General features: G+C 48.0%; 1 protein-coding gene across 1 annotated transcript; it reads right to left on the bottom strand.

The window, feature by feature from the left end:
* Positions 1–2,654: 2,654 nt before the first annotated feature.
* On the bottom strand, positions 2,655–9,824 carry LOC123782466 (group IID secretory phospholipase A2-like). The gene is made up of 4 exons (XM_045782687.2): positions 9,717–9,824; positions 6,493–6,637; positions 5,810–5,916; positions 2,655–4,252 (listed from the first exon to the last, which is right to left on the bottom strand). The coding sequence occupies exons 1-4, from the start codon at positions 9,802–9,804 to the stop codon at positions 4,107–4,109; spliced, it is 486 nt and encodes a 161-aa protein (XP_045638643.2). The 5' UTR covers positions 9,805–9,824; the 3' UTR covers positions 2,655–4,106.
* Positions 9,825–23,502: the final 13,678 nt, after the last annotated feature.

Genomic DNA, 23,502 nt, shown 5'->3' with positions numbered 1-23,502 from the left:
CACCCCTCTCCCCAGGCTGCCTCCTGCCTTGCCGCATCCCCCCCTTACCTCCTCATCCCTGGGTGTGGCTCTTGCCCACTAAGGAGCACCCAGGGCTGATTCACCAACTGTCCCAGGAAAGAGTGTGGGAGGTAGGGTGAGACACGGCCCTGGAGCCAGAGAGAACTGGGTTCGAGTGCCGGCACTGCCACTTATCAGCAAGTGACTCACACTTGAGTTTCAGTTTCTGCAGCTGGAAGATGCAGGTGACAATCCCATGCCCCCGGGAGGTGAGGGGAGTAGGTGAATGGGCACCCCAGGTGTTCAATGTCAGCTGCCCAGTGTTGGCTCCACCCCTCCCCCCCAGTTGTCCTTTTGTGAGTCTGACCCCGGAAGGAACGGGAGACATGGTGACTGTGTCCTTCTGTCTGCCTCCTACACACAAGGTACTGGAGAAATGGGCGTGGAGAACAGACGCTGCCAGTGAGTCTCTCTTTACTTCGTGCCTTTTACCCAATTCCAGGAACTGGAAATTGGCCCAGAATGAGAACTCACAGGGGGTGGTGGTGTCCTACCTTACTCTGCAGACTCAGTCCTGGATGCCCTGAGACCCATCCCCCCATCCCACCTCTCTATCCAAAGTCCCATGTCTTTACCAACCTGGGATTCATTCATTCATTCATTCATTCATCATTCATTCATTCATCATTCATTCATTCATTCATTCATAGCAAATAACTATTGATCACCTACTGTGTGACCATCAGGCCCTGCACCAGGTGCTTAGCTCACAGAGGGGAGGGCTGCAGGCACAGTCCTGCTCCTGACCCAGCCCTGGCCTTGCCCACCCAAGACCATCTACAACCCCAAGAGCTCTGGTTGTAGCCGCTGCCGGCCACTAGGGCACATTAACCCTGTCTACTCTCAAGGGTCAATGAAACCTGAGGAATCGAAACTGACCAGAGTGATCCCATCACCTTGAAGCATTAGGGTTTAGGGTGATCTGTCCTACGGGGGAGGTCTGCCGGGTGGTGGCAGGAGGGTTCATTAAAAACAGACACGAAAGGGACAGCATGGTCTTTGCTGGATGTGATCACGTCCAGGTTTGGGGTCTGGAGCAGAGCTGCAGTCTGGAAGCTGGGAGGACCTACCCACGGGGCAAAGTAGCACAGTGAGCATGACCACGAGCAGGAGAGACACCTGGTGCTGATGACATCACCAAGCCACCAAAAAGCCACCATATGTACCCCTAGACTTCTTGTCATGTGAGGTCATAAATGCCCTCATTGTTGAAGTCCATCAAGTCACAGGAAGCTTCCTGACCAGAACAAATGGGACGGGGTGCCAGGGAGCAGCGTGGGGGGAGCCTGAGGTGGAATCCTGGCTCTGCCTTTTGCTGGTTGTGGGACCTCAGAGGTTGCTGTCCCCATTCGGAGCCTCGGGTTGTAAAATGGGGACAATAATGCCCATACCTGCCAACACTGATCTTGTCACCGTCACAGAGCCTGGCACACGGGACAATGGACAAGCGGGTGTCACCAGCTCTTGAATAAATGAACATCGTGCATCCTGACACAGCTCGCACGGTCGTGTGGAAGGGATAGAGGAATTGGGTGGAAAGAAGGGGGACATTGATTAACTATTTTCTCCTGATGTGTCTTGATTTCAGATGTGGTCCTTACATGACAAGAACAAGAGCACTACAGGTAACATTTAAAGAGGCATTACTGGGGCATCTGGGCAGCTCAGTCGGTGAAGGGACTAACTCCTGGTTTCATCGCAGGTCATGATCTCAGGATCTCAGGGTCATGAGATCCAGCCCTGAGATGGGCTCCATGCTTAGCGTGGAGTTTGCTTAAGACTCTCTCTCCCTCTCCCTTTGCCCCTCCCCCTTGCTCTCTTGCTAAAATAAATACATCTTTTTAAAAAAAATAAAGAGGCACTACCTCGTGCCAGGCACTGTGCTAAGAGCTTCATACACATAAATCTTGTTTAATGCACTGACCTCGTCTTATTTTCTTCTAACTTTCATCTATACTTTACATGCAATGAAACCCAAGGTTCCTTAGGTGAGGTCACATGGCTAGTCAGTGGTATGACTGGAATTTGAACCCAGTGCCCATGGTTCTTAATTCCAATTACCCTGCCTCACCATGAGCCACTGAGCTTCATGTAGTAGTAGGAAACGTGTTCTGTCAGCTGTCTCACTTATGTGTGTGACAGGCTGGAGGGTGTGAGTGGCTCCTAGTGCTCCAGCCCTGTCGCTGGAGACACAGCTAATCATATACAAATGACAGATCCTTACACGAAGAAGCCACCCATCCATCCACCCATCCATCCACCCATCCATCCATCCATCCATCCATCCGTTCACCCATCCATCCATCCCCCACCCATCTACCCATCCATCCATCCATCCATCCACCCACCTGTCCATCCATCCATCCATCCATCCATCCATCCATCCATCCATCCATCCACCACCTGTCCATCCATCCATCCATCCATCCATCCATCCACCCATCCATCCACTCATCCACCCATCCACTCATCCATCTCTCCACTCATCCATCTATCCACCCATGCATCTATCCATCCATCCATCCATCCATCCATCCATCCATCCATCCATCCATTCCAAGTCAGTTTCCCCAGAAGCTGAGCCTGAGACAGGATTCTTGTGCAAGTGGGTGATTTACTGAGGGTGTGCTCTCAGGAGAAACCTGTAAGGCAGCAAGAGAAACAGGCCAAACCAGGGTACGAAGCTAAGCAAAGAGGAGTTCCAGACGTTGGGCCTCAGCCTGATCCCATGAGGATCTCTGGGGCATGGAACATGCCGCCTGGGTGGTCCTGCACGGAGGTCAGGGCCAGGCAATTACGTCCTTCTGGTATTACACTCCCTAGTCACTGGTTAGAGGTGGGCAGAGGGGTGGTAGCTCCCAGCAGACAAGGAGAAGGAGACAGATGTGAGCACATAGCAGCCAAACATCTGGCTAACTGGGACTGGGGGACAGGGCAGGTGGGGACCTGGGTGGGACATCAGTGGCATCTGCCACAACCTCTATTCATCCATTATGGGTTCATTTGTCCATAAGCATTAATCAAGCACCTGTTATTTTGGGAAGCAGAGGAAACAAAGATGAGAGACAAAGCCTCTGCCCTCCAGGAGCTCCAGTCCAGTTGGAGGGGATTGGAAAAGGCCAGATATATCCCACTCAAGATCAAATCTGGTAGATTACAGACCCGTAAAGTGCTATGCGGGTTTGGAGGAGGAAACAAGCCTTTGGAGACAAGGAGGAGTCAGCCAGGGGAGGCTTCTGTTGCGAGTGGCCCTTGGACTCCGAGGAGCCTCAGTGGGGCTCGGCCACCTGGGGACGGCAAGCGGAGCACTCTGCAGAGGTCCCAGCCTGAGAAAGCTCCTGGAAGCAGGAGAGAACACACTGCATGTGTGTGTGGGCCTGAGCCTGGAGCAAGAGGACCGGCAGCTTCATCTGGCCCTTAGCTCGAAAGGGATTCATGGAGTCTCTTCTTGGTCCTGGCCACGGCTTTGGGTGCAAAGATGCAACTGAGTCCAAGACGGTCATGGGTCCTGCCTGCAAGGACTGCCAGGCCTAGTTTGGAAGCATGACATAGTGCCGAACAGTGCGAGTCCCATACTCCATGAGAGGTCCTACCCTGGGGCGGTGGGCAGCTTTGGGTTTTAAGAAGTAGAGCCACGTGGACAGAAAGATCAGTGCTGCCCTTCAGAGAGGCCACCCCGGCTGCAGCTTGGACAGTGTGTCAGACAGCGTGAGACTCGGGCAGGAGGCCTGGCCAGTGGCAGTGGCAGGGAGGACCCGCCACACCATGGCCCCCAAGTCTCCCAACACCTGTGGCTTCAGCCCAAACACCATCCCTAGGGGCTCCCTGGCCTTGGCTTCCCCTCAGATCTCAATCGACCCTCAGAAGAGAGCTGCTGCCTTGGTTGGAAAGACTTGAAAGGTCCAAGAGCAAGAAGGAGGGTGGGGCGTGGTTGAGACCCTCCCAGGCCGGTTCAGGGGGTCAGACGCTGGGGAAGGGGTGGAGTTGCAGAGCCGGAGATGCTGAGGAACAGGGGAGGGAGCATGGGGCAGCCGGCTGGGCTCCTCCTAGCACATAGGGGTCTGGCCTTTGCAGCGGGGCCACCAGTAGTAAAACAGGTGCCTCTGGTAGGTATCCAGGTTCTGCTTCAGGCAGAGGGCCACCGCCTTGTCACACGCGCACAGCTGCTGCTCGCACCAGTTCATCTTGTTGGCTGCGGGGGGAGGAGATGGGGGCTCAGCGTCTGTCCCTTCCCGAGGCAGAGCCCGGGGTGGACTTAGGGTCCCCGGAGGGAGTTTCTGAAGGCAGCCCCATCCTTGCGCAGCTTTAGGTATGGTACCCTTCCCAGCTGCTTGGACTCTAGCTGCATGACCTTGGGCACGTCCCGTGACCCCCCTGTGTGCCATTGCTCCTTTAGTTATGTATTCATCCACTTAACGAACAATTGAGCACCCATCCTGTGGCAGGGCCTGGAGGGACAGGACTGACCCAAACGGATGCGTGAGGTTCACACACACACACACACACACACACACACACACACACACCCGTGGGGGCAGCAGATATGTGTGAACCACAGAGATGAGGATCCCAACCTGTTCCTCGTGGAAGTAAGGGATGATGCAGGGGCTATAAGATGGTAAAATAGGGGGACCGGACTCAGCATCAAGAGCCATGTGAGCTGAGGTGGGAAGGTTCTGCTCCCCCCGTGGAAAGCCGGAGTGGCAAAGGGGAAGTGTTCCAGGCCAATGGAACAGCATGTGCAGAGATTGAGGCTGTAGGGACCTTGGTACATCAGTTTCATTATCTGTATTTGGGGTGAGGGTAGGGGCTGCCTCAGGGCTGTTGAGAGTACTGAAGAAGCAAAGCACTCCGCACACAGTAGGTGCTCAATAACTGTTGGCTATTATTGTTGCTATTACTTAAAGATTTTATTTATTTATTAGAGAGAGAGGGAGAGCAAGCATGAATGGGGGAAGAGCAGAAGGAGAGGGAGAAGCAGACTCCCACTGGGCAGGAGCCCAGCATGGGACTCGATCCCTGGACCCCGAGATCATGACCTGAGCCAAAGGCAGACGCTTTTAAGCCTTCAATGAACAGGGACTGATGTGATGAGCCCACTTGATTCCCAGCCCTGGGGGCTCCAGGCATGCACCCAGGGCCAGAGGGGACCAGAGGTCTAGCCCAGGCTCTGTCACCTGCGGCTGGGGGACCCTGGGCAAACACCTCTTCACTCTGGTCCCACTTTCCTTTTCTATTAAATGGAGCTCATCAGGGCCATGCAGGTCCTGGATGGGCTGCTCTGAGGACCAGTAACAATGTAAGTTGTAACAATGATACCATAGTCCAAGTGATTTATGAGATATGCTTGGCAGTAGGCATGTGGGAGGCTCGTTCTGTCTGCTCTCATTTAGTTGTTGAATTAACTTTAGGGGGTAGAGTACTGTTACCGTCCTGAGTTTACAGATGAGAATACAGATGTTCAGAGGCGTTAAGCAACGTATTCAAGGTCACACAGCTGGTTGATGGTGGCTCTGGGATCCAAGCTGAGGTCTGCCACCCTTCTAAATCCTAAAGGGGTCAAAACCCCCATTGGACCTCTCCATACTCCTAGCCCCATTCCTCCACAGCCCCGCTGCTGTCACTGGGCTCATGAGAAAAACAGAGAGGTTGAGTGGCGCGTGCACTGTCACACAGCATGTGAGGGCAGTGAGAGCCAGAGCTCCCTTCCTCAGCCTCTAACTCCCAACCCGAGGCCCCAGGCACTCACAGCACTGGATGTCCCCGTGGGAAAAGGTGTAGTCATAATGGTCTGTGTGGACACGGCATCGGTCCTGCCTCAGGTGAGCATAGCAGCAGTCATGCTTCCGACAGCACCTGGAGGGAGAAGACAGGAGGAGGGACCGGCAGGGGGCACAGCTGCCCAAGGGTGGAAGGCGAGTGCCCGCCTTGACTCCTGCAAGGGGAGTGAGCAACCTTCACCACCACGACGTGACGGGGGCGCTAATGTAATCCCCATTTCGCGGATGAAGAAACAGACTCAGGGAGGTCAAGCCACATGCCCGGGGTCACACAGCCTGGCAGTGGGGGATGAGGGAAGTGACTCCAGGTCACTCTGGATGGCTCTCCCCCGTCCTGGCCGACTCCTGGGGGTGTGGTGAGGATTGAATGAGACAGTGGCAAAAGAGGTAGGGATTTAAACACAGCAGCGTGCGATGGCAGCACAGAGTATGTGTGGGTGTTTGAACTAGATCAGGGGTTGGAAGTGCAAGGGGGCCTTCGGAGACTCTAGAAGGCAAACTCCAGGAGGGCCAGGCCGGGACTGGGCCTCAGCAGAGCTCTTAGCAAATGGCATAGAACGAATTCATGGAATGATACGTGGGGGAACAGGAGAGTCCCGGGGTGGGGGCAGGACAGGACTGCCACCTGTGGCCCTGCCTGGGAAGGGATTACCAGTCCGTGGCATCTTTGGGTTGGCCTTTGCCCCCAGGTCCGCAGTGACAGCCGTAGGGCCAATAGGAGAAGATGGGTGTCTTCCCGGTTACTTGTTTGATCATCTTGTTCAGGTTCAAGATCCCGCCCTGGGTTGGCATCACACCTGCCAAAGGGCCCAGCAACAGAGAGAGGACATGAACGTCAGAGGTGGCCCGTGGACCACAGGCCTGGCACTTGGGCCCTGTCGGACCAAACCAGTGACCTTGGATAATAAAATGACAATAACCACTATGGCTATTAAAAATACAACAAGAGGGGCGCCTGGGTAGCGCAGTTGTTAAGCGTCTGCCTTCGGCTCAGGGCGTGATCACGGCGTTATGGGATCGAGCCCCACATCAGGCTCCTCCGCTGGGAGCCTGCTTCTTCCTCTCCCGCTTCCCCTGCTTGTGTTCCCTCTCTCGCTGGCTGTCTCTCTGCCAAATAAATAAGTAATATCTTTAAAAAAAAATATAACAAGAGTGAGTACTTATTATGGGTCTTTTTTTTTTTTAAAGAGAGAGAGAGAGAGCAGGAGCGGGGGGAGGGGAGGGGCAGAGGGAGAGTGAAAAGCAGGCTCCCCACTGAGCAGGGAGCCCAACAGGGGGCTTGATCCAGGACCCTGGGATCATGGCCTGAGCCGAAGGCACATGCTTAACTGACTGAGCCACCCAGGCGTCCCTAGAGGTCTTTTCGTGTAGGAATTTATTGACTCCATTCAACCCATGAGATAAATACTCATTCCCCCCCCCAATAAATACACTTTTTATTTTGGTACATTCTGGATGTACAGAAAAGTTGCAAGGAGTTAGAGATCTTATACACCCCTCACCTACTTTCCTCCGATGTTATGATCAGCTTACATGATGACGGTACTTACGGGAACTAAGAAACTGACATTGGTACCACAAGAACTGTGCTTCATGCCCGGTTCATAGGTGAGCAGCCTGAGCCTGGTACCGGGTCACAGCGGCCGGTACGCGGAGGAGCTGGGATTGAAGCCCAAGGCAGGGTGGCACCATTCCCTGCTGCTGCACTGAGTTCCCATTCTGTAACAAGAAGACTCACCCTTCTCCCTGCACCCCTGCCCTGCCCCCAGCTCTCCTCCCCCCTTAGAGAAAGCTACAGATTAGAGCACCGCGTGGCTCCCCTGGGAGGCAGTGTGATGTAGAAAGCAATGATTTTCATGCATATTTTTCACTTCAGTCATAATTGCTACTAGTTGGAATTGGTCATAAGGGGATTTTATTTTATTGGGGGATAGGAATACTTAATGTTGAGAGAGAAGAAATAAAATATATGAAGTTGATGAATTCAGGGGAGAGCCTGGGAGGAACAGACCCAAGTGCACACGTGTACAACATCCAGAGACGATTCGAGAACCCAGATGGAGCCACATCTCAGGAAGACATGGCCAGGGGGGCCCTTCGAGTGACCTCATTATGGACCTCCCCTCCCATTCCCAGGCAAATAGTATTATAATGAAAGCTCTGCATGCAAATGAGGTTAATAGCCAAGTGGGAGTGAGCCCCAAACTGGGGAGGTGGAGGTGAGAAGAGGGGGTTGGGGAGGGGCTTGTGCAATGGGCCAAGGGTGAGATCCTGAGCAGGGTGCCCTGAGCTGCAGCTAAAAGTGACCAGGGTGTCCGGTAACTGCAGGCCTGTTCTGTCCCCAGTGTGTCCCTTTAATGTGCAGGAAGCCACGTTGTCACTCCTGTTTGACACGGTGGCTCCAGCTACACGATGTGTAGGAGACCCTTGCTAAGCCTTGAGGGGACTAATGACTGATTCTAGGCCCACTGGAAGCCCAGATTCCGCGATAAGGAACCCAGAGGCAACCCACGGCAAAGAGAGTTATTACCCACCTTGTGCGCCAACCAGGGACCTGAATTCAGAATCTTGCCTTTCTTGTCTACCACCTCCCTCTTTCTGCCCGAAGTCTGGCCCTTTCCATTGCTAAGTCAGCTTAGCAATACACAAATAAACTCACACTGGAATGATGCAGCACTCCCTTGCCAGGCAAGCAATAAGTTTAGCTTTGATCAGAACGCTTTGGGATGGTAGTCTTATTTCTTATAATTTTACGTGAGGCAAAACCAGCCCTGAGACACCGAGGAGCTCCATTTGTGGTCGTGAGCCCTTTGGTGAACTGGCTTAGCTTGTCAGTAATTCCTGTCCTGGTAGCTCTTTCTATCCTTCACTGCCACGGAGGGGGATGGACCCCCTTCCCCCAAGAGTTAGCACGCCTACCAGCTCATCACGCATGTGCTGTGTGTTAAGCTATGGTTTGCTCACTATTACTCACGCTTGCTAATCACTTTGGATACATTTTCTCATTAAAGTCCTAACAACCTTATGAAGAGGGTGCTACTGTGTCCATTTTACAGATGAGGACATAGAGAGGTAGGATGACTTGGCCAAGGTCGTCCTGCCAGGAGACAGCATTATAATGTAGGTTCCCCTGTGTATTTTATCTCTACAGTGCATTATTGCTTCTTTATGTCTGAGAAATTAGTTTCTGTAGCTTGACTGCAATTTCCCTAATGGTTTTCGCTGTAGCCCTGGAGATGTGTTCCTCGAAAAAATTTGGTAGTCCCAAGATAACATAAAACCACATTTTAAAGTACAAATCCTTTCTAACACTACATACTTGGATGGATCGAGACACAAAAACATCGATTTGCTAGCAACCACATTTTTACATTTGATCTGCGGAAGATCAAATGGAAACCGCCCCATCTCCCACCACCATCAACAGGACCCTCTTCCCAGGTTCAAGGCAGACAATGAACATGAAAGAAAGGGTTCTGAAAGCACACAGTGCTGTGTGTAAGTGAAAGATTGTTATTATCTGGTCAAGGTGACAGAGGGGAACAGGGTGAGGTGGGGAGATCCCTTTCTGTAACTTGTGTCCAAAGTACTGTAGACATCTGCTCAGCCAGCCCCAGGGTCTGAGCCTCTCTAGCTGCTTATCCTCAAGCCCAACCAGAGGCATGCTGTGCAGCGTGGCAGCCCAGAGTTCCCTGGCCGAAGCCAGCATTCTAGGCAACCAGTGGCTGCTGCTGGCTCCTTGCAGGGGCAGAAGGATCGAGGACTGGGGGGCCAGGGCAGCGTGGGGGTCAGAGCAGAGACTCAGTCTAGGAACGAGATACAGCACCTACTCACATCCTGCCTTCCCTTCCCAGCTGTGGGTCCTGCCCCACTCACCAGCAAACACCAGCAGTGTGCACAGCAGGGGAAGTTCCATGGTCCCAGCGCAGAGCAGTGGGCGCAGCTGCTGGAAGTCCCCTTCCATGCAGGCAGCCTCTTATATCAGCGTAGCCGCACCCAGCAGAGCCCACCCCTGTCCTTCCCAGCTCCCGCACGGGGGCACGCTCTTTCTAATTCCTGTTTCTAGCAATGGGGGAATTTTATTGTTCTTATTTTTAATACCTATTTTTTTTTAACTTTTTGATTGCAAAAGGAACACATTCAGTGCAGGAGATTTGAAAATCATAGACAATAAAACAATTTAAAATCGCTTGTGAATCCAGCACACACCATTCACTTTTCTTAGAAATGTATCTGACATAAAACATTGTGTACATTTCAGGTGTACAACATGTGGGGTGGACACATTTATATATTATACCATGACTGTCAGTGTAGCAATAATTAGTACCTCTGTCACGTCCCATAACTATAATTTCTTTTTAGTGGTTGGAATAAAGATCTAATCTCTAGCAAGTTTGATGATCACAACACAGTATTGTTGTCTGTATTCACTAGCCTGGGCATTAAATCTCTAGGACTTATTTACTACTTGCTGCAAGTTTGTACCTATAAATGATATCTGCCCTATTTCCACTCCTCCCTGTCCCCTGGTAACCACCATTTTGCTCTCTGTATTTATGAGTTTGGCTTTTTTTTTTTTTTTTTTGTAAGCTCCATGCCTTATGTGGGCTTGAACTCCCAATCCTGATATGGAGAGTTGCATGCTTTACCGATTGAACCAGCCAGACGCCCCACGCAGGTGCCCCATGCATTTGTCTTTTCAGGCTCCACGTAGAAGTGAGATCAAACAGTATTTGTTTTTCTCTGTCTGATGTATCTCACTTAGCATAATGTCCTCAAGGTCCATCCACGTTGTCACAAATGGTGGGATGGCCTTCTTTTCATGGCTAAGTAATATTCCATTTTGATATCTCTACCACATCTTCTTTATTCATCCGTTGAGAGGCACTTGAGCTGTTTCCACCATTAACATTTTGGTATATGTTCATTTGGTTCTATTGCTGTACGGACCTTTCCACACTCTTCCCTGACCAAATGAGAAGAATGTTACAAGCAGTACTTTGTAGTCTGTCTTTTCATTTACTCATCTAACTTGAACACATTTCTGTGTCATTAAGGATTCTTCTGTGGTAACAGTTTGCAAGGCAACCCCATATTCCTTTATGCATCTATGCTGTTCACTAATGAATCCCCTATGGATGGACATATGGGTTGTTTCCAATCTTTTTTTTTTTTTACTCTTCTCTTCCATACAGTGGTACAGTGAGAGAAATCCTTGAGGCTAAATCTCAGTTTGTGTGCAGAGTTATTTCATAGGATCGATTCCTAAAGTGAACCTGAGCCTCACAGCACAGGCACAATTCGAAGACAACTGGCGTGTGTTGACATCTTACTCCGCAGGTCTGCCTCGGTTTACATAGGAGAATCCTAACAAGGCAGATGGTGTGGACTTAGCCCAATAGGGTGGAGGTGCTGGTGGCAGGACACACAAGCATTCTAGAGAGGGTCTCCCACAAACGCTCCACTGGTAACCTTTCAAGTTGAATGGAAGGTCCATTGGTAGGAGAGATAGGTTTTCTCCCATGAGATGGCTCTCGAGGACATAGTCCACAGACTGACCTCCTTGCTGCCAGTTCACCCAAAAACGTGTGCCAGCAAGAGTTGCTGCTAAGAGTTCTCTCGAATCTAATTTTTCCTTGGTTCCTTGACTCAGTCACCAACTGACCACCTCATCTTTGAGAAAATAATCCGCAAATAATGCAAAATAATTAAGCAGCGAGCACACTCTATGTCCCTGGCATAGTCTTTTACATGCCTCCCTCGTGTGTGCTCTGTGCTCATTCCCTTACACGCCTCTCAGTGTGGGGCTTCACCATACCATCTTCCAGATCTGGGCTCCTGATTGGGCATGTGGGTACCTCCCAGAGTCCCAGCTGCTCCTGATCCGGTTATCATTTGGGTAGGAGCAAAAGCAGCCAAGAACACAGGTCCTTTGTTGATTCCAGAAAGCTTTTCCCTAATGGGACAGAAGACATGCCACTCATGCTACAAAAAGGCCTCAGAACCAGCTGTCCCTGACACTCCCCAGACCCCAGGGCACACCTGAAAGGCTAGGTTTGGGGCCAGAGGGACCTGCTTCAAATTCTGGCTCCTTCTCTTACCAACGGTGGGACTCTGAGCCAGTTGCTCCCCCTCCATGAGCCTTGGTTTCCTTATGGGGACAATAGTCCCTCCCTCCTTTGGTTGCTGTGGAGTTTAGAGGCCGCATGCATCCAGCACATTGTACCAAGTCCCATCCATGGAAAGAAAGTTAACACATTGAGTCCAGCTGGGAAGGGAAGAGGGTGGGAGGTGGTGTTCAAACCCAGACCACCTGGATTAAGGCTAACCTCCCTGGTGCTCCAGCAGCCTCACCTGGAGCATCGTGTCTTCCACTTCCTCCTGTGTAAAATAGGGACAATGACAGTACCTACTTCGTAGGCCTGTCACGGGAATTAAACAACATGGTAGGTGAGCAGGGCTTGGTCCGTAGCTAGAGATCAACAGACATTAGCTATGATGGTTCCCATCATCATTGCCATCTTTATCATCACCATCACTGCTTACGATGAACAGAAAACAATAGCCTTTTCTTCTGTGTTGTCAAATCTGCCTTAGTCCTGTCCACTGTTCCTTTCCTCTGAGTGTATTCCTTTTTCTCTAGAAATTTGACGTGGGTTAAAATAAAAATGTCTTCTATGATTCTTCTTGCCCTGCTCAAGCTTTCCTCCATCTTAAACATATTGAATATATTTATCATAAGTGTTATAATAGCTTTATCTACTAATTCTATCTTTTGGGTCATTTCTGGGTCTGTTTCTATTGATTGTTTTTTTCCTTATTATGGCTTTCAGGTCACCGTCCCTCATTATTATAGTTAACGCTGGGATGATAAATCTTTGTTTATGTTTAAAGGGTAGTCGCTTTAAAATAGATTTCCAGAAGTGAAATTGCTGGGTTGGAACACACAAAGGTTTTAAGCCTCTTCAATTCTCTGAAGGCTGTAGGAATTTAGAGACTCCTTTGCTTCTGCCTCCATCAGCACCTATGAGTTTCCATTGGGCCTCGTCATTCCTCAGGACTTGTCAGCAAGTCTGTGTGCTTTTACGTCCCTGGAAATGGTAGGAAAAACACTTGATGATACCATTAGGCCACAATCTGTCAAGATCTCCAGGTGCTGGGTGGAAAGGAGCAGGAAGTGCTTAGATGTTGGAGTGCAAATTCTGTTAGGAATATTTACCATCAGCCGAGCCTCCTCCGTGTGTCGGGCAGTGGGTTGTTGTCTCATTTAATTTTCACAACCACACCATGAGGAAGATACTGCTATTCCCATTTTACAGGTGAGGAAAGTGGGGCTCAGAGAGGTTAGAAACTTGCCTAGGGTCACACAGCTGGTAACTGGCAGAATTTGGGTTTGAAGACAGATCTGCCAGAGCCACTCTTATTATGAGCTGGGCACTGCTTTAAGTGGTTTGCACATAGTCACGTAAGTTACTGCCCTCATCCCCATGGTACAGATGAGTCACTGCACGCAGGGGCTCCGCCATACTTTCTTGCCTTCCCCACACTGATGGAGGCGGAAGTGAGGAGAGCTGGCAGAGTCTGGAAAACTGCGGCCCCAACCTCACTGCAGAAGAAAAGAAAGTGGAGCCCCGTCTCCTAAGAGGTACTCCCACAAGAGAGAGCATGTCCTTCTAGCCAGTGATAGACTACTTCCCTTGACCCTTCCCTCCCTGTAAAGCTCCACTCACTGAAACGGTCCCATGGCCTGGATTCCATCCACAGGAACCTACAGAGGGTATCAGAGAGGAAGCTTGGAGTTACCGAAGGTTTGCAGGAGAGGGTGGGGTAACGGAGCTGGCTTCCCTGGAGGTTCTGAGCTTTATCTCTGATCCCCTGCGCGGGCTGGGGGTTGGTTACCTGAGTGTGCTCACATTGTGAAAATTCCTTCAACAGTTTGCTATCAGACTCATGTGGCTTCGAATTCCAGGTTAACAGCAGCATTACCCTGATTCCAGTACTTCAGTGTTCTGAGCCTCAAGTTTCCCATCTGAGAAATGGGACCAGCCACGCATTCCCTGCTGGCTTGCTGTCATGAGTTCAGGTGGAATGATGGGGAATACAGGCACACAGGTGGTGATCAGTAAATGCATGGCGCCTGGTGACCCCTCCTCCCAGGAGGACAGAGTTTGAAATTCTGACCAAAGCAAGGGGCTGGGCAAACTGACCTCCCCATTCCCAGAGTCTCTTGTTTCTAAGTGATGCAGAGTTGGTCACACAGCAGGGGGCTTTCCACTTTGACCTCTCAGTTCATTCAGAGTGACCTAAACTCAGACTAGTGGCCATGGAATGTACTTTCAGAATCACTCGAAATCCCCACACCCAGCAGCTTCGTGGTGGTCATTGCCTGAAGGTTCTTCCGTTCCCAGCCTCGGCCCAGCCCCTGCTGCCTTCCTCAAGCACCACATCAGCCTGGGAGGTGGCGGAGCCTGGGCATTCAGAAGGAAGTGGGGCCAGACGGGCCTGACGTGGATTCTCTCTGCTCGTCTGTTTCCTCATCTGTTGAATGGGGTGGAGGGAAATGAGAACGCCCACCCACCGGGGTTTTTGTAAGGATTCCAAGGGGTATATACGGTGCTTAGCTTGTACACTGTAAGCACTCCATAATGGCAGTGGGTGTTGTTATTAATATTAGCTTATGGGAGGCAAAGACCGCACTTCCAAGAAATCCCACAGGAAGCCTGCAACTGATTCCATTCAACAGGCGTTTCCTGAGCACCTACTATGCGCTAGCTGCCAGCACACGCAGCACGCTGTGTAGGGTGCAGAGAGCAAGGAGTAAGGCAGATCCCACTAGGGACTTATGATGTCCCCAGAGCAACCAGACACTTTGGAGCATTTTGGAACTTGGGCTGTGCAGACCCCTAGCGCCCCATCTCTGGGTGGGGGCCTCACACCAATTTGCATGAGATGATTTGCATGGAGGTGGGTTGATCTGCCTGAGGAGTCAGAATGGGGGGATGACTGTGGACACCAAGATATTCGCTTGTCGGATTTGGCCGGAGCCCAGTGGAGAGGGCCATATAGAAGCTTCATGTAGAGGCTACGGTCACAGGGTAGGGCCCAGGGGACAGGAGAGCAAACACGGCACAGTGCGGAGCTGGAGGCATGCCCGCTCCTCTGTGCATGGCACAGTGTGGCTCTGAGGCTGGAAGGTGGGGTGGCCCCACCGGGCGTCTGAGAGCCTGCAGCTTTGGGGTGCTGAGGCCTCCATGATCAGTTGCGGGGGTCACACAGGGGAGCAGAGGAGAAGACTAGGAGAAGCCTGGGGCTCTCAAGGCTCCTATAGAGACTCCCAGAAATAACAGCAAGACTTTATTTGGGAAGTAGGGGCTCAAGGGGGTTCCGACTTACATGGGCTGGATAATAATCCAGAGGCATTTCTTAGTGTTAATATGACCCCCCAGGGGCCCACAACCCTTGTGAGACCTGGTGAAAGGGTTGGCCCAGAGGGATACACCATTAGTTCCGAGGGAAATAACAATACTTTGCTTTGCACGAAGCCTTTGCTCTCACTCCCTCCTCAAAGCACAATTTATAAGGTGGTATTATTTGCCCCACTTCCAGAAGGGTTAGTGGGACTTTAAAGGGTCAAGTCTCTCAAAGAGAGGGCTGACCAGACCCAGTGTCACTCCCAAGTCTGGTTTTTCCCAATGGGCTATAGCAGTGGGCTGTGGACAATGGCTGAATGGTGCCCTCCCTCAGTTTTTATGCTGAAATCCTAGTCCCTGCTACCTCAGAATGTGGTCATATTTGGAGAGAGTCTTTAAAGATGTAATTAAGTTAAAATGAAGTCATTAGGGTAGGTCCTAATTCAATATGACTCCTTATAAGAAGGGGAGCTTGGGACAGGGACAGGTCACAAGGAACGACCATGGGAGGACCCAGGGAGAAGATGGCCCTCTGCAGGCCAAGGACAGAGACCTCAGAAGGAGCCAGCCCTGCTGACACCTTGATCTGCAACTTCCAGCCTCCGGAAATGTAAGAAAATAAATGTCCGTTGTTGAAGCCACCCAGCCTGTGGTATTTTGTGATGGCAGCTGGAGCAGACTAATGCATGTGTTACAAGAGCCCAGAGAGAAGAGATGTCCTGGCAGGCTCCCTGGAGGAGGTGAGCTGCCGTTAGTCATCATCCTCTTTCTGCTGCTTGCTCCCCTTCCCCGCCCCGCCACGTACACACACACTATGCCTGCAGTTCAGAGATCTGATCTGAGGGATTGGCCTCGTCCTCCGGGCGCTGCCTGTAGACGGGCCTTCCCTGACTCCTAAGGCTGAGACACATGGCTCTCCAGCTTACTGCCTCAAGTGTCCGCCTCCATAAAATGGGAACAATGTCCTTTGATGCCTCACTCCTCCACCGTCAACTGCTTAATGATTAGGGATGATTTGGCAAAGCAGTCATTATAGATAGGGATATATAAAACATTTTTGTTATAAATGTAGAAGCCGTCCGTCTGTGTTTTCTTAGAAACGTTCTTTGTTTCTTTTAAAGTCAACTTGACTGAGGTACGATGTACCTGGAATAAAACACACCAATTAAAATGTGTCAAGTTCAGTGAGTTTTAACAGATGTGCACATCTATAGAGCCCGCCCCCAGCCACCGCAAGAAACACTTCCATTCCCCAAAAGAGTTCCCTCGGGCCCCCCTCGAGGTTGCGTTGTCCCAGGAAAAGGGGTCCCCTCCTTTCAGTATTCCATTGTATGAATGTATCACAGTCTGTCCTTTTTCCAATCGGTGAGGTTTGGATCGTTTCTGATTTGTAGGTGTTACAAATAGCGCTGCTACGAACATGTGTGTACGTCTTTGCACGGACATGTGCTTCCTTTTCTCCTGGGTAAAAAAGCAAGGGGTGGGATGACGAGGTCACATGGTAGGTGTATGTTTAATTTGATAAGAAATTGCCCAGCTGTTTTCCAGAGTGGCAGTACCATTTCTCGTTCCTCCCACAAGTATGTGAACGTTCCAGTTGCTTTACATCATCCCCCAAATTTGGTATGGCCAGTCTTTTAAATTTTAGGCACTCGAATGAATGGGTGGTAGAATGTCACGTGGTATCAACTTTCATTTTCCTGATGCTTCATGATCCCACGCATCTTTTGTATACGCTCATTTGTCAACCGCTATCTCCCTTGGTGAAGAGTCTGTGCAAATCATCTACTCCTTTTAAAACATCGTGTTGTTTTCTTATTATTGAGTTTTGAGAGCTCTTTATATATTCTGGACCTAAGTCCTTTATCAGATATTTGCAAATATTTTCTTCTGGTCTGTGACTTGTCTTTCCATGCTCTTAACAGTCTCTTTTAAAAAGCAGAAATTGAATTTTCTTGAAGTTCAGTTTCTGGGTTTTTTTTTTCTCTTATATATTGTGCTTTTGGCGTTGTACTAAGAAATCTGACTCATGTGACACAAAGATTTTCTCCTATGTGTTTGTCTAGAAATTTTATATGCTTCGGTTTTATATCTAGGTCTATGATCCACTTTGTAATATTTATTTTAAAAATTTTTGATAAAATATACAAAAGTGACATTTACAACCCTCATCATTTTTGAGTCTACAGGTTAATGGCGTCCAGTACATTCACACTGTTGCTGCCGTCACCACCGTCCGTTGGTATATTCACAGTTATGCAACCATCACCACAATCTAATTTACCACATCCCCCTAAAAACCCTACCCACTAGCAGTCACTCCCCAACCCCCTCTGTCACATACTCCCTCCCCACCCGTCCTAGGCAGCCACTAATTTACTTTTTATCTCTATAGATTTACCTATTCTGGCCATTTCATGTAAATGAGATGATATAATATGTGGCCTTTTGTAACTGTCTTCTTTAATTTCACATAATTTTTCAAGGTTCATCCATATTGTAACAGGTATCATCAGTATTTTATTCCTTTTAATTGTTGAATAATATTCCATAGTATAGATATTCCACATTTTATGTGTCGGTTCATCAACTGATGGACATTTACGTTTTTTCTACTTTTTCGTTGTGATTATTATTATTATTATAAATCATGCTGCTATGAACATCTGTGTGCAATTTGTGTGTGTGTGTGCTTCGATGTTTTCATTTCTCTTTGGTATATACCTAGGAGTGGCATGGCTAGGTCACATGGTGACTCCATGTTTAACACTTTGAGAAACCGCTGAAGTGTTTTCCAAAGTGGCCGCACTGTTCCACATTCCCACAGGCAATGTATGTGGGTTCCAATTTCTCCACATCCTCACTAATCCTTGCTATCATTTGTCTTTTTTATTATAGCCATCTTAGTAGATGTGAAGTGGTATCACAGTATGGTTTTTATTTGCATTTCCCTACTGACCAACGGTGTTGAGCTTCTTTTCATGTGATTTTTGGCCATTTGTTTATCTTCTTTGGAAAAATGTCTATTCAAATCCTTTGCCTATTTTCAAATCGGGTTGTTACCTTTTTATTGTTGAGTTGTAAGCGTTCTTTATATATTCTGGACGCAAGTCCCTTATTAGACTTATGATGTGCACATATTTTCTCCCATTCTGTGGGTTGTCCTTTTACTTTCTTGATAGTATAGTTTGCAGGAAAAAGTTTTTAATGTTAATGAACTTCAATTTATCTTTTTTTTTCCACTGTACTTTTGTTGCAGTATCTAAAACATCACCTAACCCAAAGTCACAAAGGTTTAATCCTAGGTTTTATTCTAAAAGTTTTATAGTTTTAACTTTTCCATTTAGATCTATCATCCATTTGGTGTTAACTTCTGTGTATGGTGTGAAGAAGGGATTCAACTCCATTCTTTTGCATGTGGATATCCAGTTGTCTCAACACCATCTGTGGAAGACTCTCCCTATTGGATTGTCTTGGCACCTTCATTGGACTGTAATCCGTTCGATAAATTTTTGTATGTAATGAGAGGTATGAATGGAAATTCTTTTTTCTTTCCTCTCTCTTTCTTTCTCCCTCCCTCCCTTCCTCCTAATCTCCCTCTTTATCTTTCTTTCCTTTTTCCCTTCCTTCCTTCCTTCCTTCCTTCCTTCCTTCCTTCCTTCCTCCCTTCCTTCTTCCTTCCTCCCTCTCTCTTTCTCTCTTATGATAGTCAATTATTCTAGCACCATTATTGAAAATCTATTCTTCCTCCATGGAATTGCCTTTGCATCTTTGTCACACACACACAAAAATTATCCAGGGGTGCCTGGGTGGCTCAATCAGTTAGGTGATTGACTCTTGACTTTGGCTCAGGTCATGATCTCAGGGTCCTGGGATTGAGCCCTGTGTCAGGCTCCATGCTCAGTGGAGTCTGTTTGGGTTTCTCTCTCCCTCTGCACCCCCCACCCCACTCACACACTCTTTCTTAAATAAATAAGATCTTTAAAAAATAAATTTTCCATAATTGTGTAGCTTTAATTCACATCATCTATTTTGTTCCATTGGTCTCTTTGTCTATCTTTATACCAATGCACACTGTCTTGATTATAGTAACTTTATAAGCCTTAAAATCAAACGATGTAAGTCCAACAACTTTGTTCTTCATTTCAAAGTTAATTTGATATTCTAGGGATTTTTTAAATTTCCATATGAATTTTAGGATCAGCCTGGCAATTTCTATAAGAAAGGTCTATAGTATTTTAGTTTGAAGTGCATTGGCTTTATAGAGAAAATGGGGAGAACTGACATCTTAACTACATACAGTTTTCTGATTCATGAACATGGTATATCTCTACATTTATTTTGGTCTTCCTTGATTTTCCTGAGCATTGTTTTATAGTTTTCAGTGTACATATCTCCATGTATTTTATCAAATTTATCCCTAAATATTTCATATTTTGGATATTATTATTAATATTTCATATTAACACCAGTCTCATACAACTGGTGTTCTTCAATCTCAATTTCCAGTTGTTTGTTGCTAATATACAGAAGTACAATTAATTTTCTTACATTTTCGTTCTTCTATTATGTAATGTTCTAAACTCATTTATTAGTTTTAGTAGCTTTTTAAAGATTCTACAGAATTTTTTACATGGACTACCATGTTTATGCCAATAGAGACAGTCTTACTTCTTCCTTTCCAATTGAATGCCTTTTATTTCTTTTCTTGCCTGGCCAAAACCACCAGTACAATGTTGAGTAGAAGTGGTGAGAGTAGATATCCTCACTTTGTTCCTAATCTTGGGGTGAAGAGCAATTAGTCATTCACCATTAAGTATGATGTTAGCTGCCAGGGGTTCTTGTAGATGCTCTTTTTCAAGCTAATGAAGTTCCCTTCTATTTCAGTTTGCTGACATTTTTTAAAAATCAGGAATGGATGCCAGATTTTGTCAAATGGCTCTTCCTTTGTATTTATTAAAAAGATCATATACTTTTTCTTCTTTAATCTGTTAATATGGTTAACTACATTGATTGATTTTTAATGTAAAGCCAACCTTTCTTTTCTGGGATAAACCCCACTTGCTCGTGGTGTATTTTCCTTTTTCATATTGTTAGACTCTTGGCTAACATTTTGTTAAGAAATTTTGCATCTAGGGGTGCGTGGGTGGCTCAGTTAGTTAAAAGTCTGACTCTTGATCTCAGTTCAGGTCTTGATCTCAGGGTTGTGAGTTCAAGTCCCGTGTTGGTCTCCAAGCCCAAAAGAATTTTTGCCTCTATGCTCATGAGGGATATTAATCTGTAGTTTTTTCTTCTTGTAATGTCTTTATCTGGTTTTGGTATCAGAATAATGGTGGTTACCAGAGAGAGTTAAGTGGAAGCATTTCCTCCACTTAAATTTCCTGGAAGAATTTGTTTATAATTGGTGTCATGAGCTGAATTTTGCCTCCCCTTCCATTTATATGTTGATGCTAACCCCCAATATCTCAGAAAGTGACTGTATTTGGAGATATGGTTTTAAAGGGGTGATTAAGTTAAGGTAAGGTCATTAGGGTGGTCCCTAATCCAACTGGACTGGTATCTTTATTTTTTTAAAGATTTATTATTTATTTGAGAGAGAGAGAATGGACGGAGTGGGGGAGGGAGAGGGAGAGAATCTCAAGCAGACTCCCTGCTGAGCATGGAGCCTGACTCGGCTGGATCTCAGGACTCTGAGATCATGACCTGAGCTGAAATCAACAGTCAGACACTTAACTGACTGAGCCATCCAGATGCCCCTAGACTGGTATCTTTATAAGAAGAGGAAATTCGGACACACAAAGAAACAAGAGGGATGTACACATACAGGGTAAAGACCATGTGAGAACACATAAAACAGGTGGCCATCTGTAAGTCAAGAAGAGAGCCCCCAGAAAGAAACCAACCCTGCCAATGCCTTGATCTTGGACTTCTAGACTCAAGAACTATGAGAAAATAAATTTCTGTTATTTAAGCCACTCAGTCCATGGTAGCTTGTTATATAGCTCTAGCAGTCTCATACAACTGGTATTATTTCTTCTTTATGTATTTGGTCAAACTTACCAGTGAAATCATCTGTACCTGAAGTTTATTTTAATTAATTAATCAACTAATTAACTAATTAATTAATATGTTTTAATCTACATATTCAATTTCTTTAATAGATACAGGGCTATTTCCAGGTATGTGAGCTTGTGTCTTTCAAGGAAATTGGCCATTCCATCTTGGTTATGGAATATATTGTCTTACATTCATTTTAATAAAAAAATACAAATAAGAAAAAAAAACCCTCCACTTACCCTACTGTCTAAAAATAACCATTACTCATATTTTGCTATATATTCTTCCAGAAAATTTTTATACATGTGCACATCAACTTCCTTACTTCCCCTTCTCCAACCCCTTTTTTAAAATAAAATTGCTATTACCCTTAATATCCAGGGCTTTTGTTTTTTGTTTTTTTGTATCATCAGATCTTTGAAGACACGATCATGGATGGATGTTTACTAATGTGCTTAGCTCATCCCTTAACTTATGCTGCTTCTGATTTTGGGAGGGAATATCACAAAGAATGCCACAGTCAATACCCTTTGCATCTGTTGCTGGGAACAACTCAGGTGTTCATCCAGGTTTACAGGCTTAGAAGTGGAATTACTGGGTCAGCCAGTTTATTGTTGACTTCTGGTGTTGAGTACCCTGTGCTTGAGGGGAGGTGGGGGGAGGGAAGAACCCATCCCATCCCACCCCTCTGCCCACCCGGGAACTCACTGTCTCTGGAGAACAGCCCAACCAGCACAGCCAATGGGAATGTGAGATGGGAAAATGGCAAGAAGGCAGTTCAGAGGCTCTCAGAACGCTGGCTGTGGCATCTTGGCATAGATCAGCAGGTTGGAGGCTGTATCTTCAGTGTGTGGGCTGTACTGGGCCTTACTTCTTGGTTCTTTCTTCCTCCTCTGGAGTGAGTGATATCATTAAGAGGTGTTTGCAAAAACGGAAGCCAAGCTTTGTGCAGACAGGCGAAGACCAAGACCAACCTCATCCTCCCAGCTCTCTTGGTCCTCAGGGAGTTCCCAGGCTGCCAGGGCAGATGCAGCCCTTGTCCCATGGGGAACCCCCAGATTTTTGTATAAAATTATAGTCCCCTGTTCTCTGGGATTCCCAGGCTGAGTGAAGTGTCAAAATCCACAAATCAAAACACGTGCAGGTACCTACAAAGGAACGGTAAGGAAGTGCACCTTTCGAGCAGGCACATGTGAGTGGAGGCAACAGAGTTTCGGTAGAGTAACTTCCTGGGAACGAGGAGGCCTGGGATCCACAGAGAGGAAGTTGAGCCAGGAAGTGGAGGCTGGGAGAAGGGGAACGATGGCCACCTGGTTTGGGAGGGCCAGAAGAGGAAGTTGGAAAAGCTAAGGGTAGGAAGGGAAGCCCCAGGGGATTACTTCTGTCCCTTGTCAGCAAGTTTGGGGACCTTGGGGGACAAGGGCTGATGTGAAGGCAGGGGTTGTATGGGTTAATTTCCAAGAGTACTCTTCTCTCCCTCTTCCTTGTTCCCCTTCCCGCCATCTCAATTCACCTCAAGGGCTGGAGAACAGGCTTCTCTCGGGATCAGTCGGATCTGTAACTGGGCACTTGCCACATGCCCCAGATGACTCACACCTGTCACCTGTCATCTGTTAGCGTGATCCTTACTCTGTGAGGCCCGGTTATATCATTCTACAGCTGGGGACTTAGAGACCAGGGAAGGGAACTCTTCTGTTGGGCTCTCAGAGCCAAGAAGAGGGGGTGCTGGGGTTGGAGCCCCTGTCGGTGCAACTGTCCAAACCTCCAGGGACTCCAGGGCTCCAGCCCCTTTCTGCTTCCCTCCTATCCCTCCCCCACACACACGCACACATGCCACCCTCACAAGAGGCAAATGGCAGCAATTCGCAGGCCACCAGACTTTCAACCAGAGAAGGCTATGCCCCCAAGGATACCTCTAGAAATGTCTGGAGACATTTTTGGTTGTCACAACTTGGCAAGGTTCAGGGACAGGAGCATGGGGAGGGGGCTCTTCCTGGGTCTTGTGGTGGAGGTCAGGGAGGCTGCTCAGCGTTCTTGATGCCCAGGACGGCCCCCACCACAGAGAGGTGTCAGGCCACGCATGCCACAGTCATGCTGTGGCGAAGAAGATGGGCTCGGATCAGCTGGGCTCGCCCATTCAGATGCCAGCTGGGGGCTTCTTCCTGTCTTAGCCAGGTGGGGGCACCGAAGTG

This window comes from Ursus americanus, chromosome 33, assembly GCF_024610735.1.
Source record: "Ursus americanus isolate L20-20 chromosome 33, mUrsAme1.1.p, whole genome shotgun sequence".
Classification (NCBI taxonomy): Eukaryota; Metazoa; Chordata; class Mammalia; order Carnivora; family Ursidae; genus Ursus; species Ursus americanus.
The sequence above is the reverse complement of the archived record's forward strand: the minus strand, read 5'-3'. Positions and strand labels throughout refer to the sequence as shown.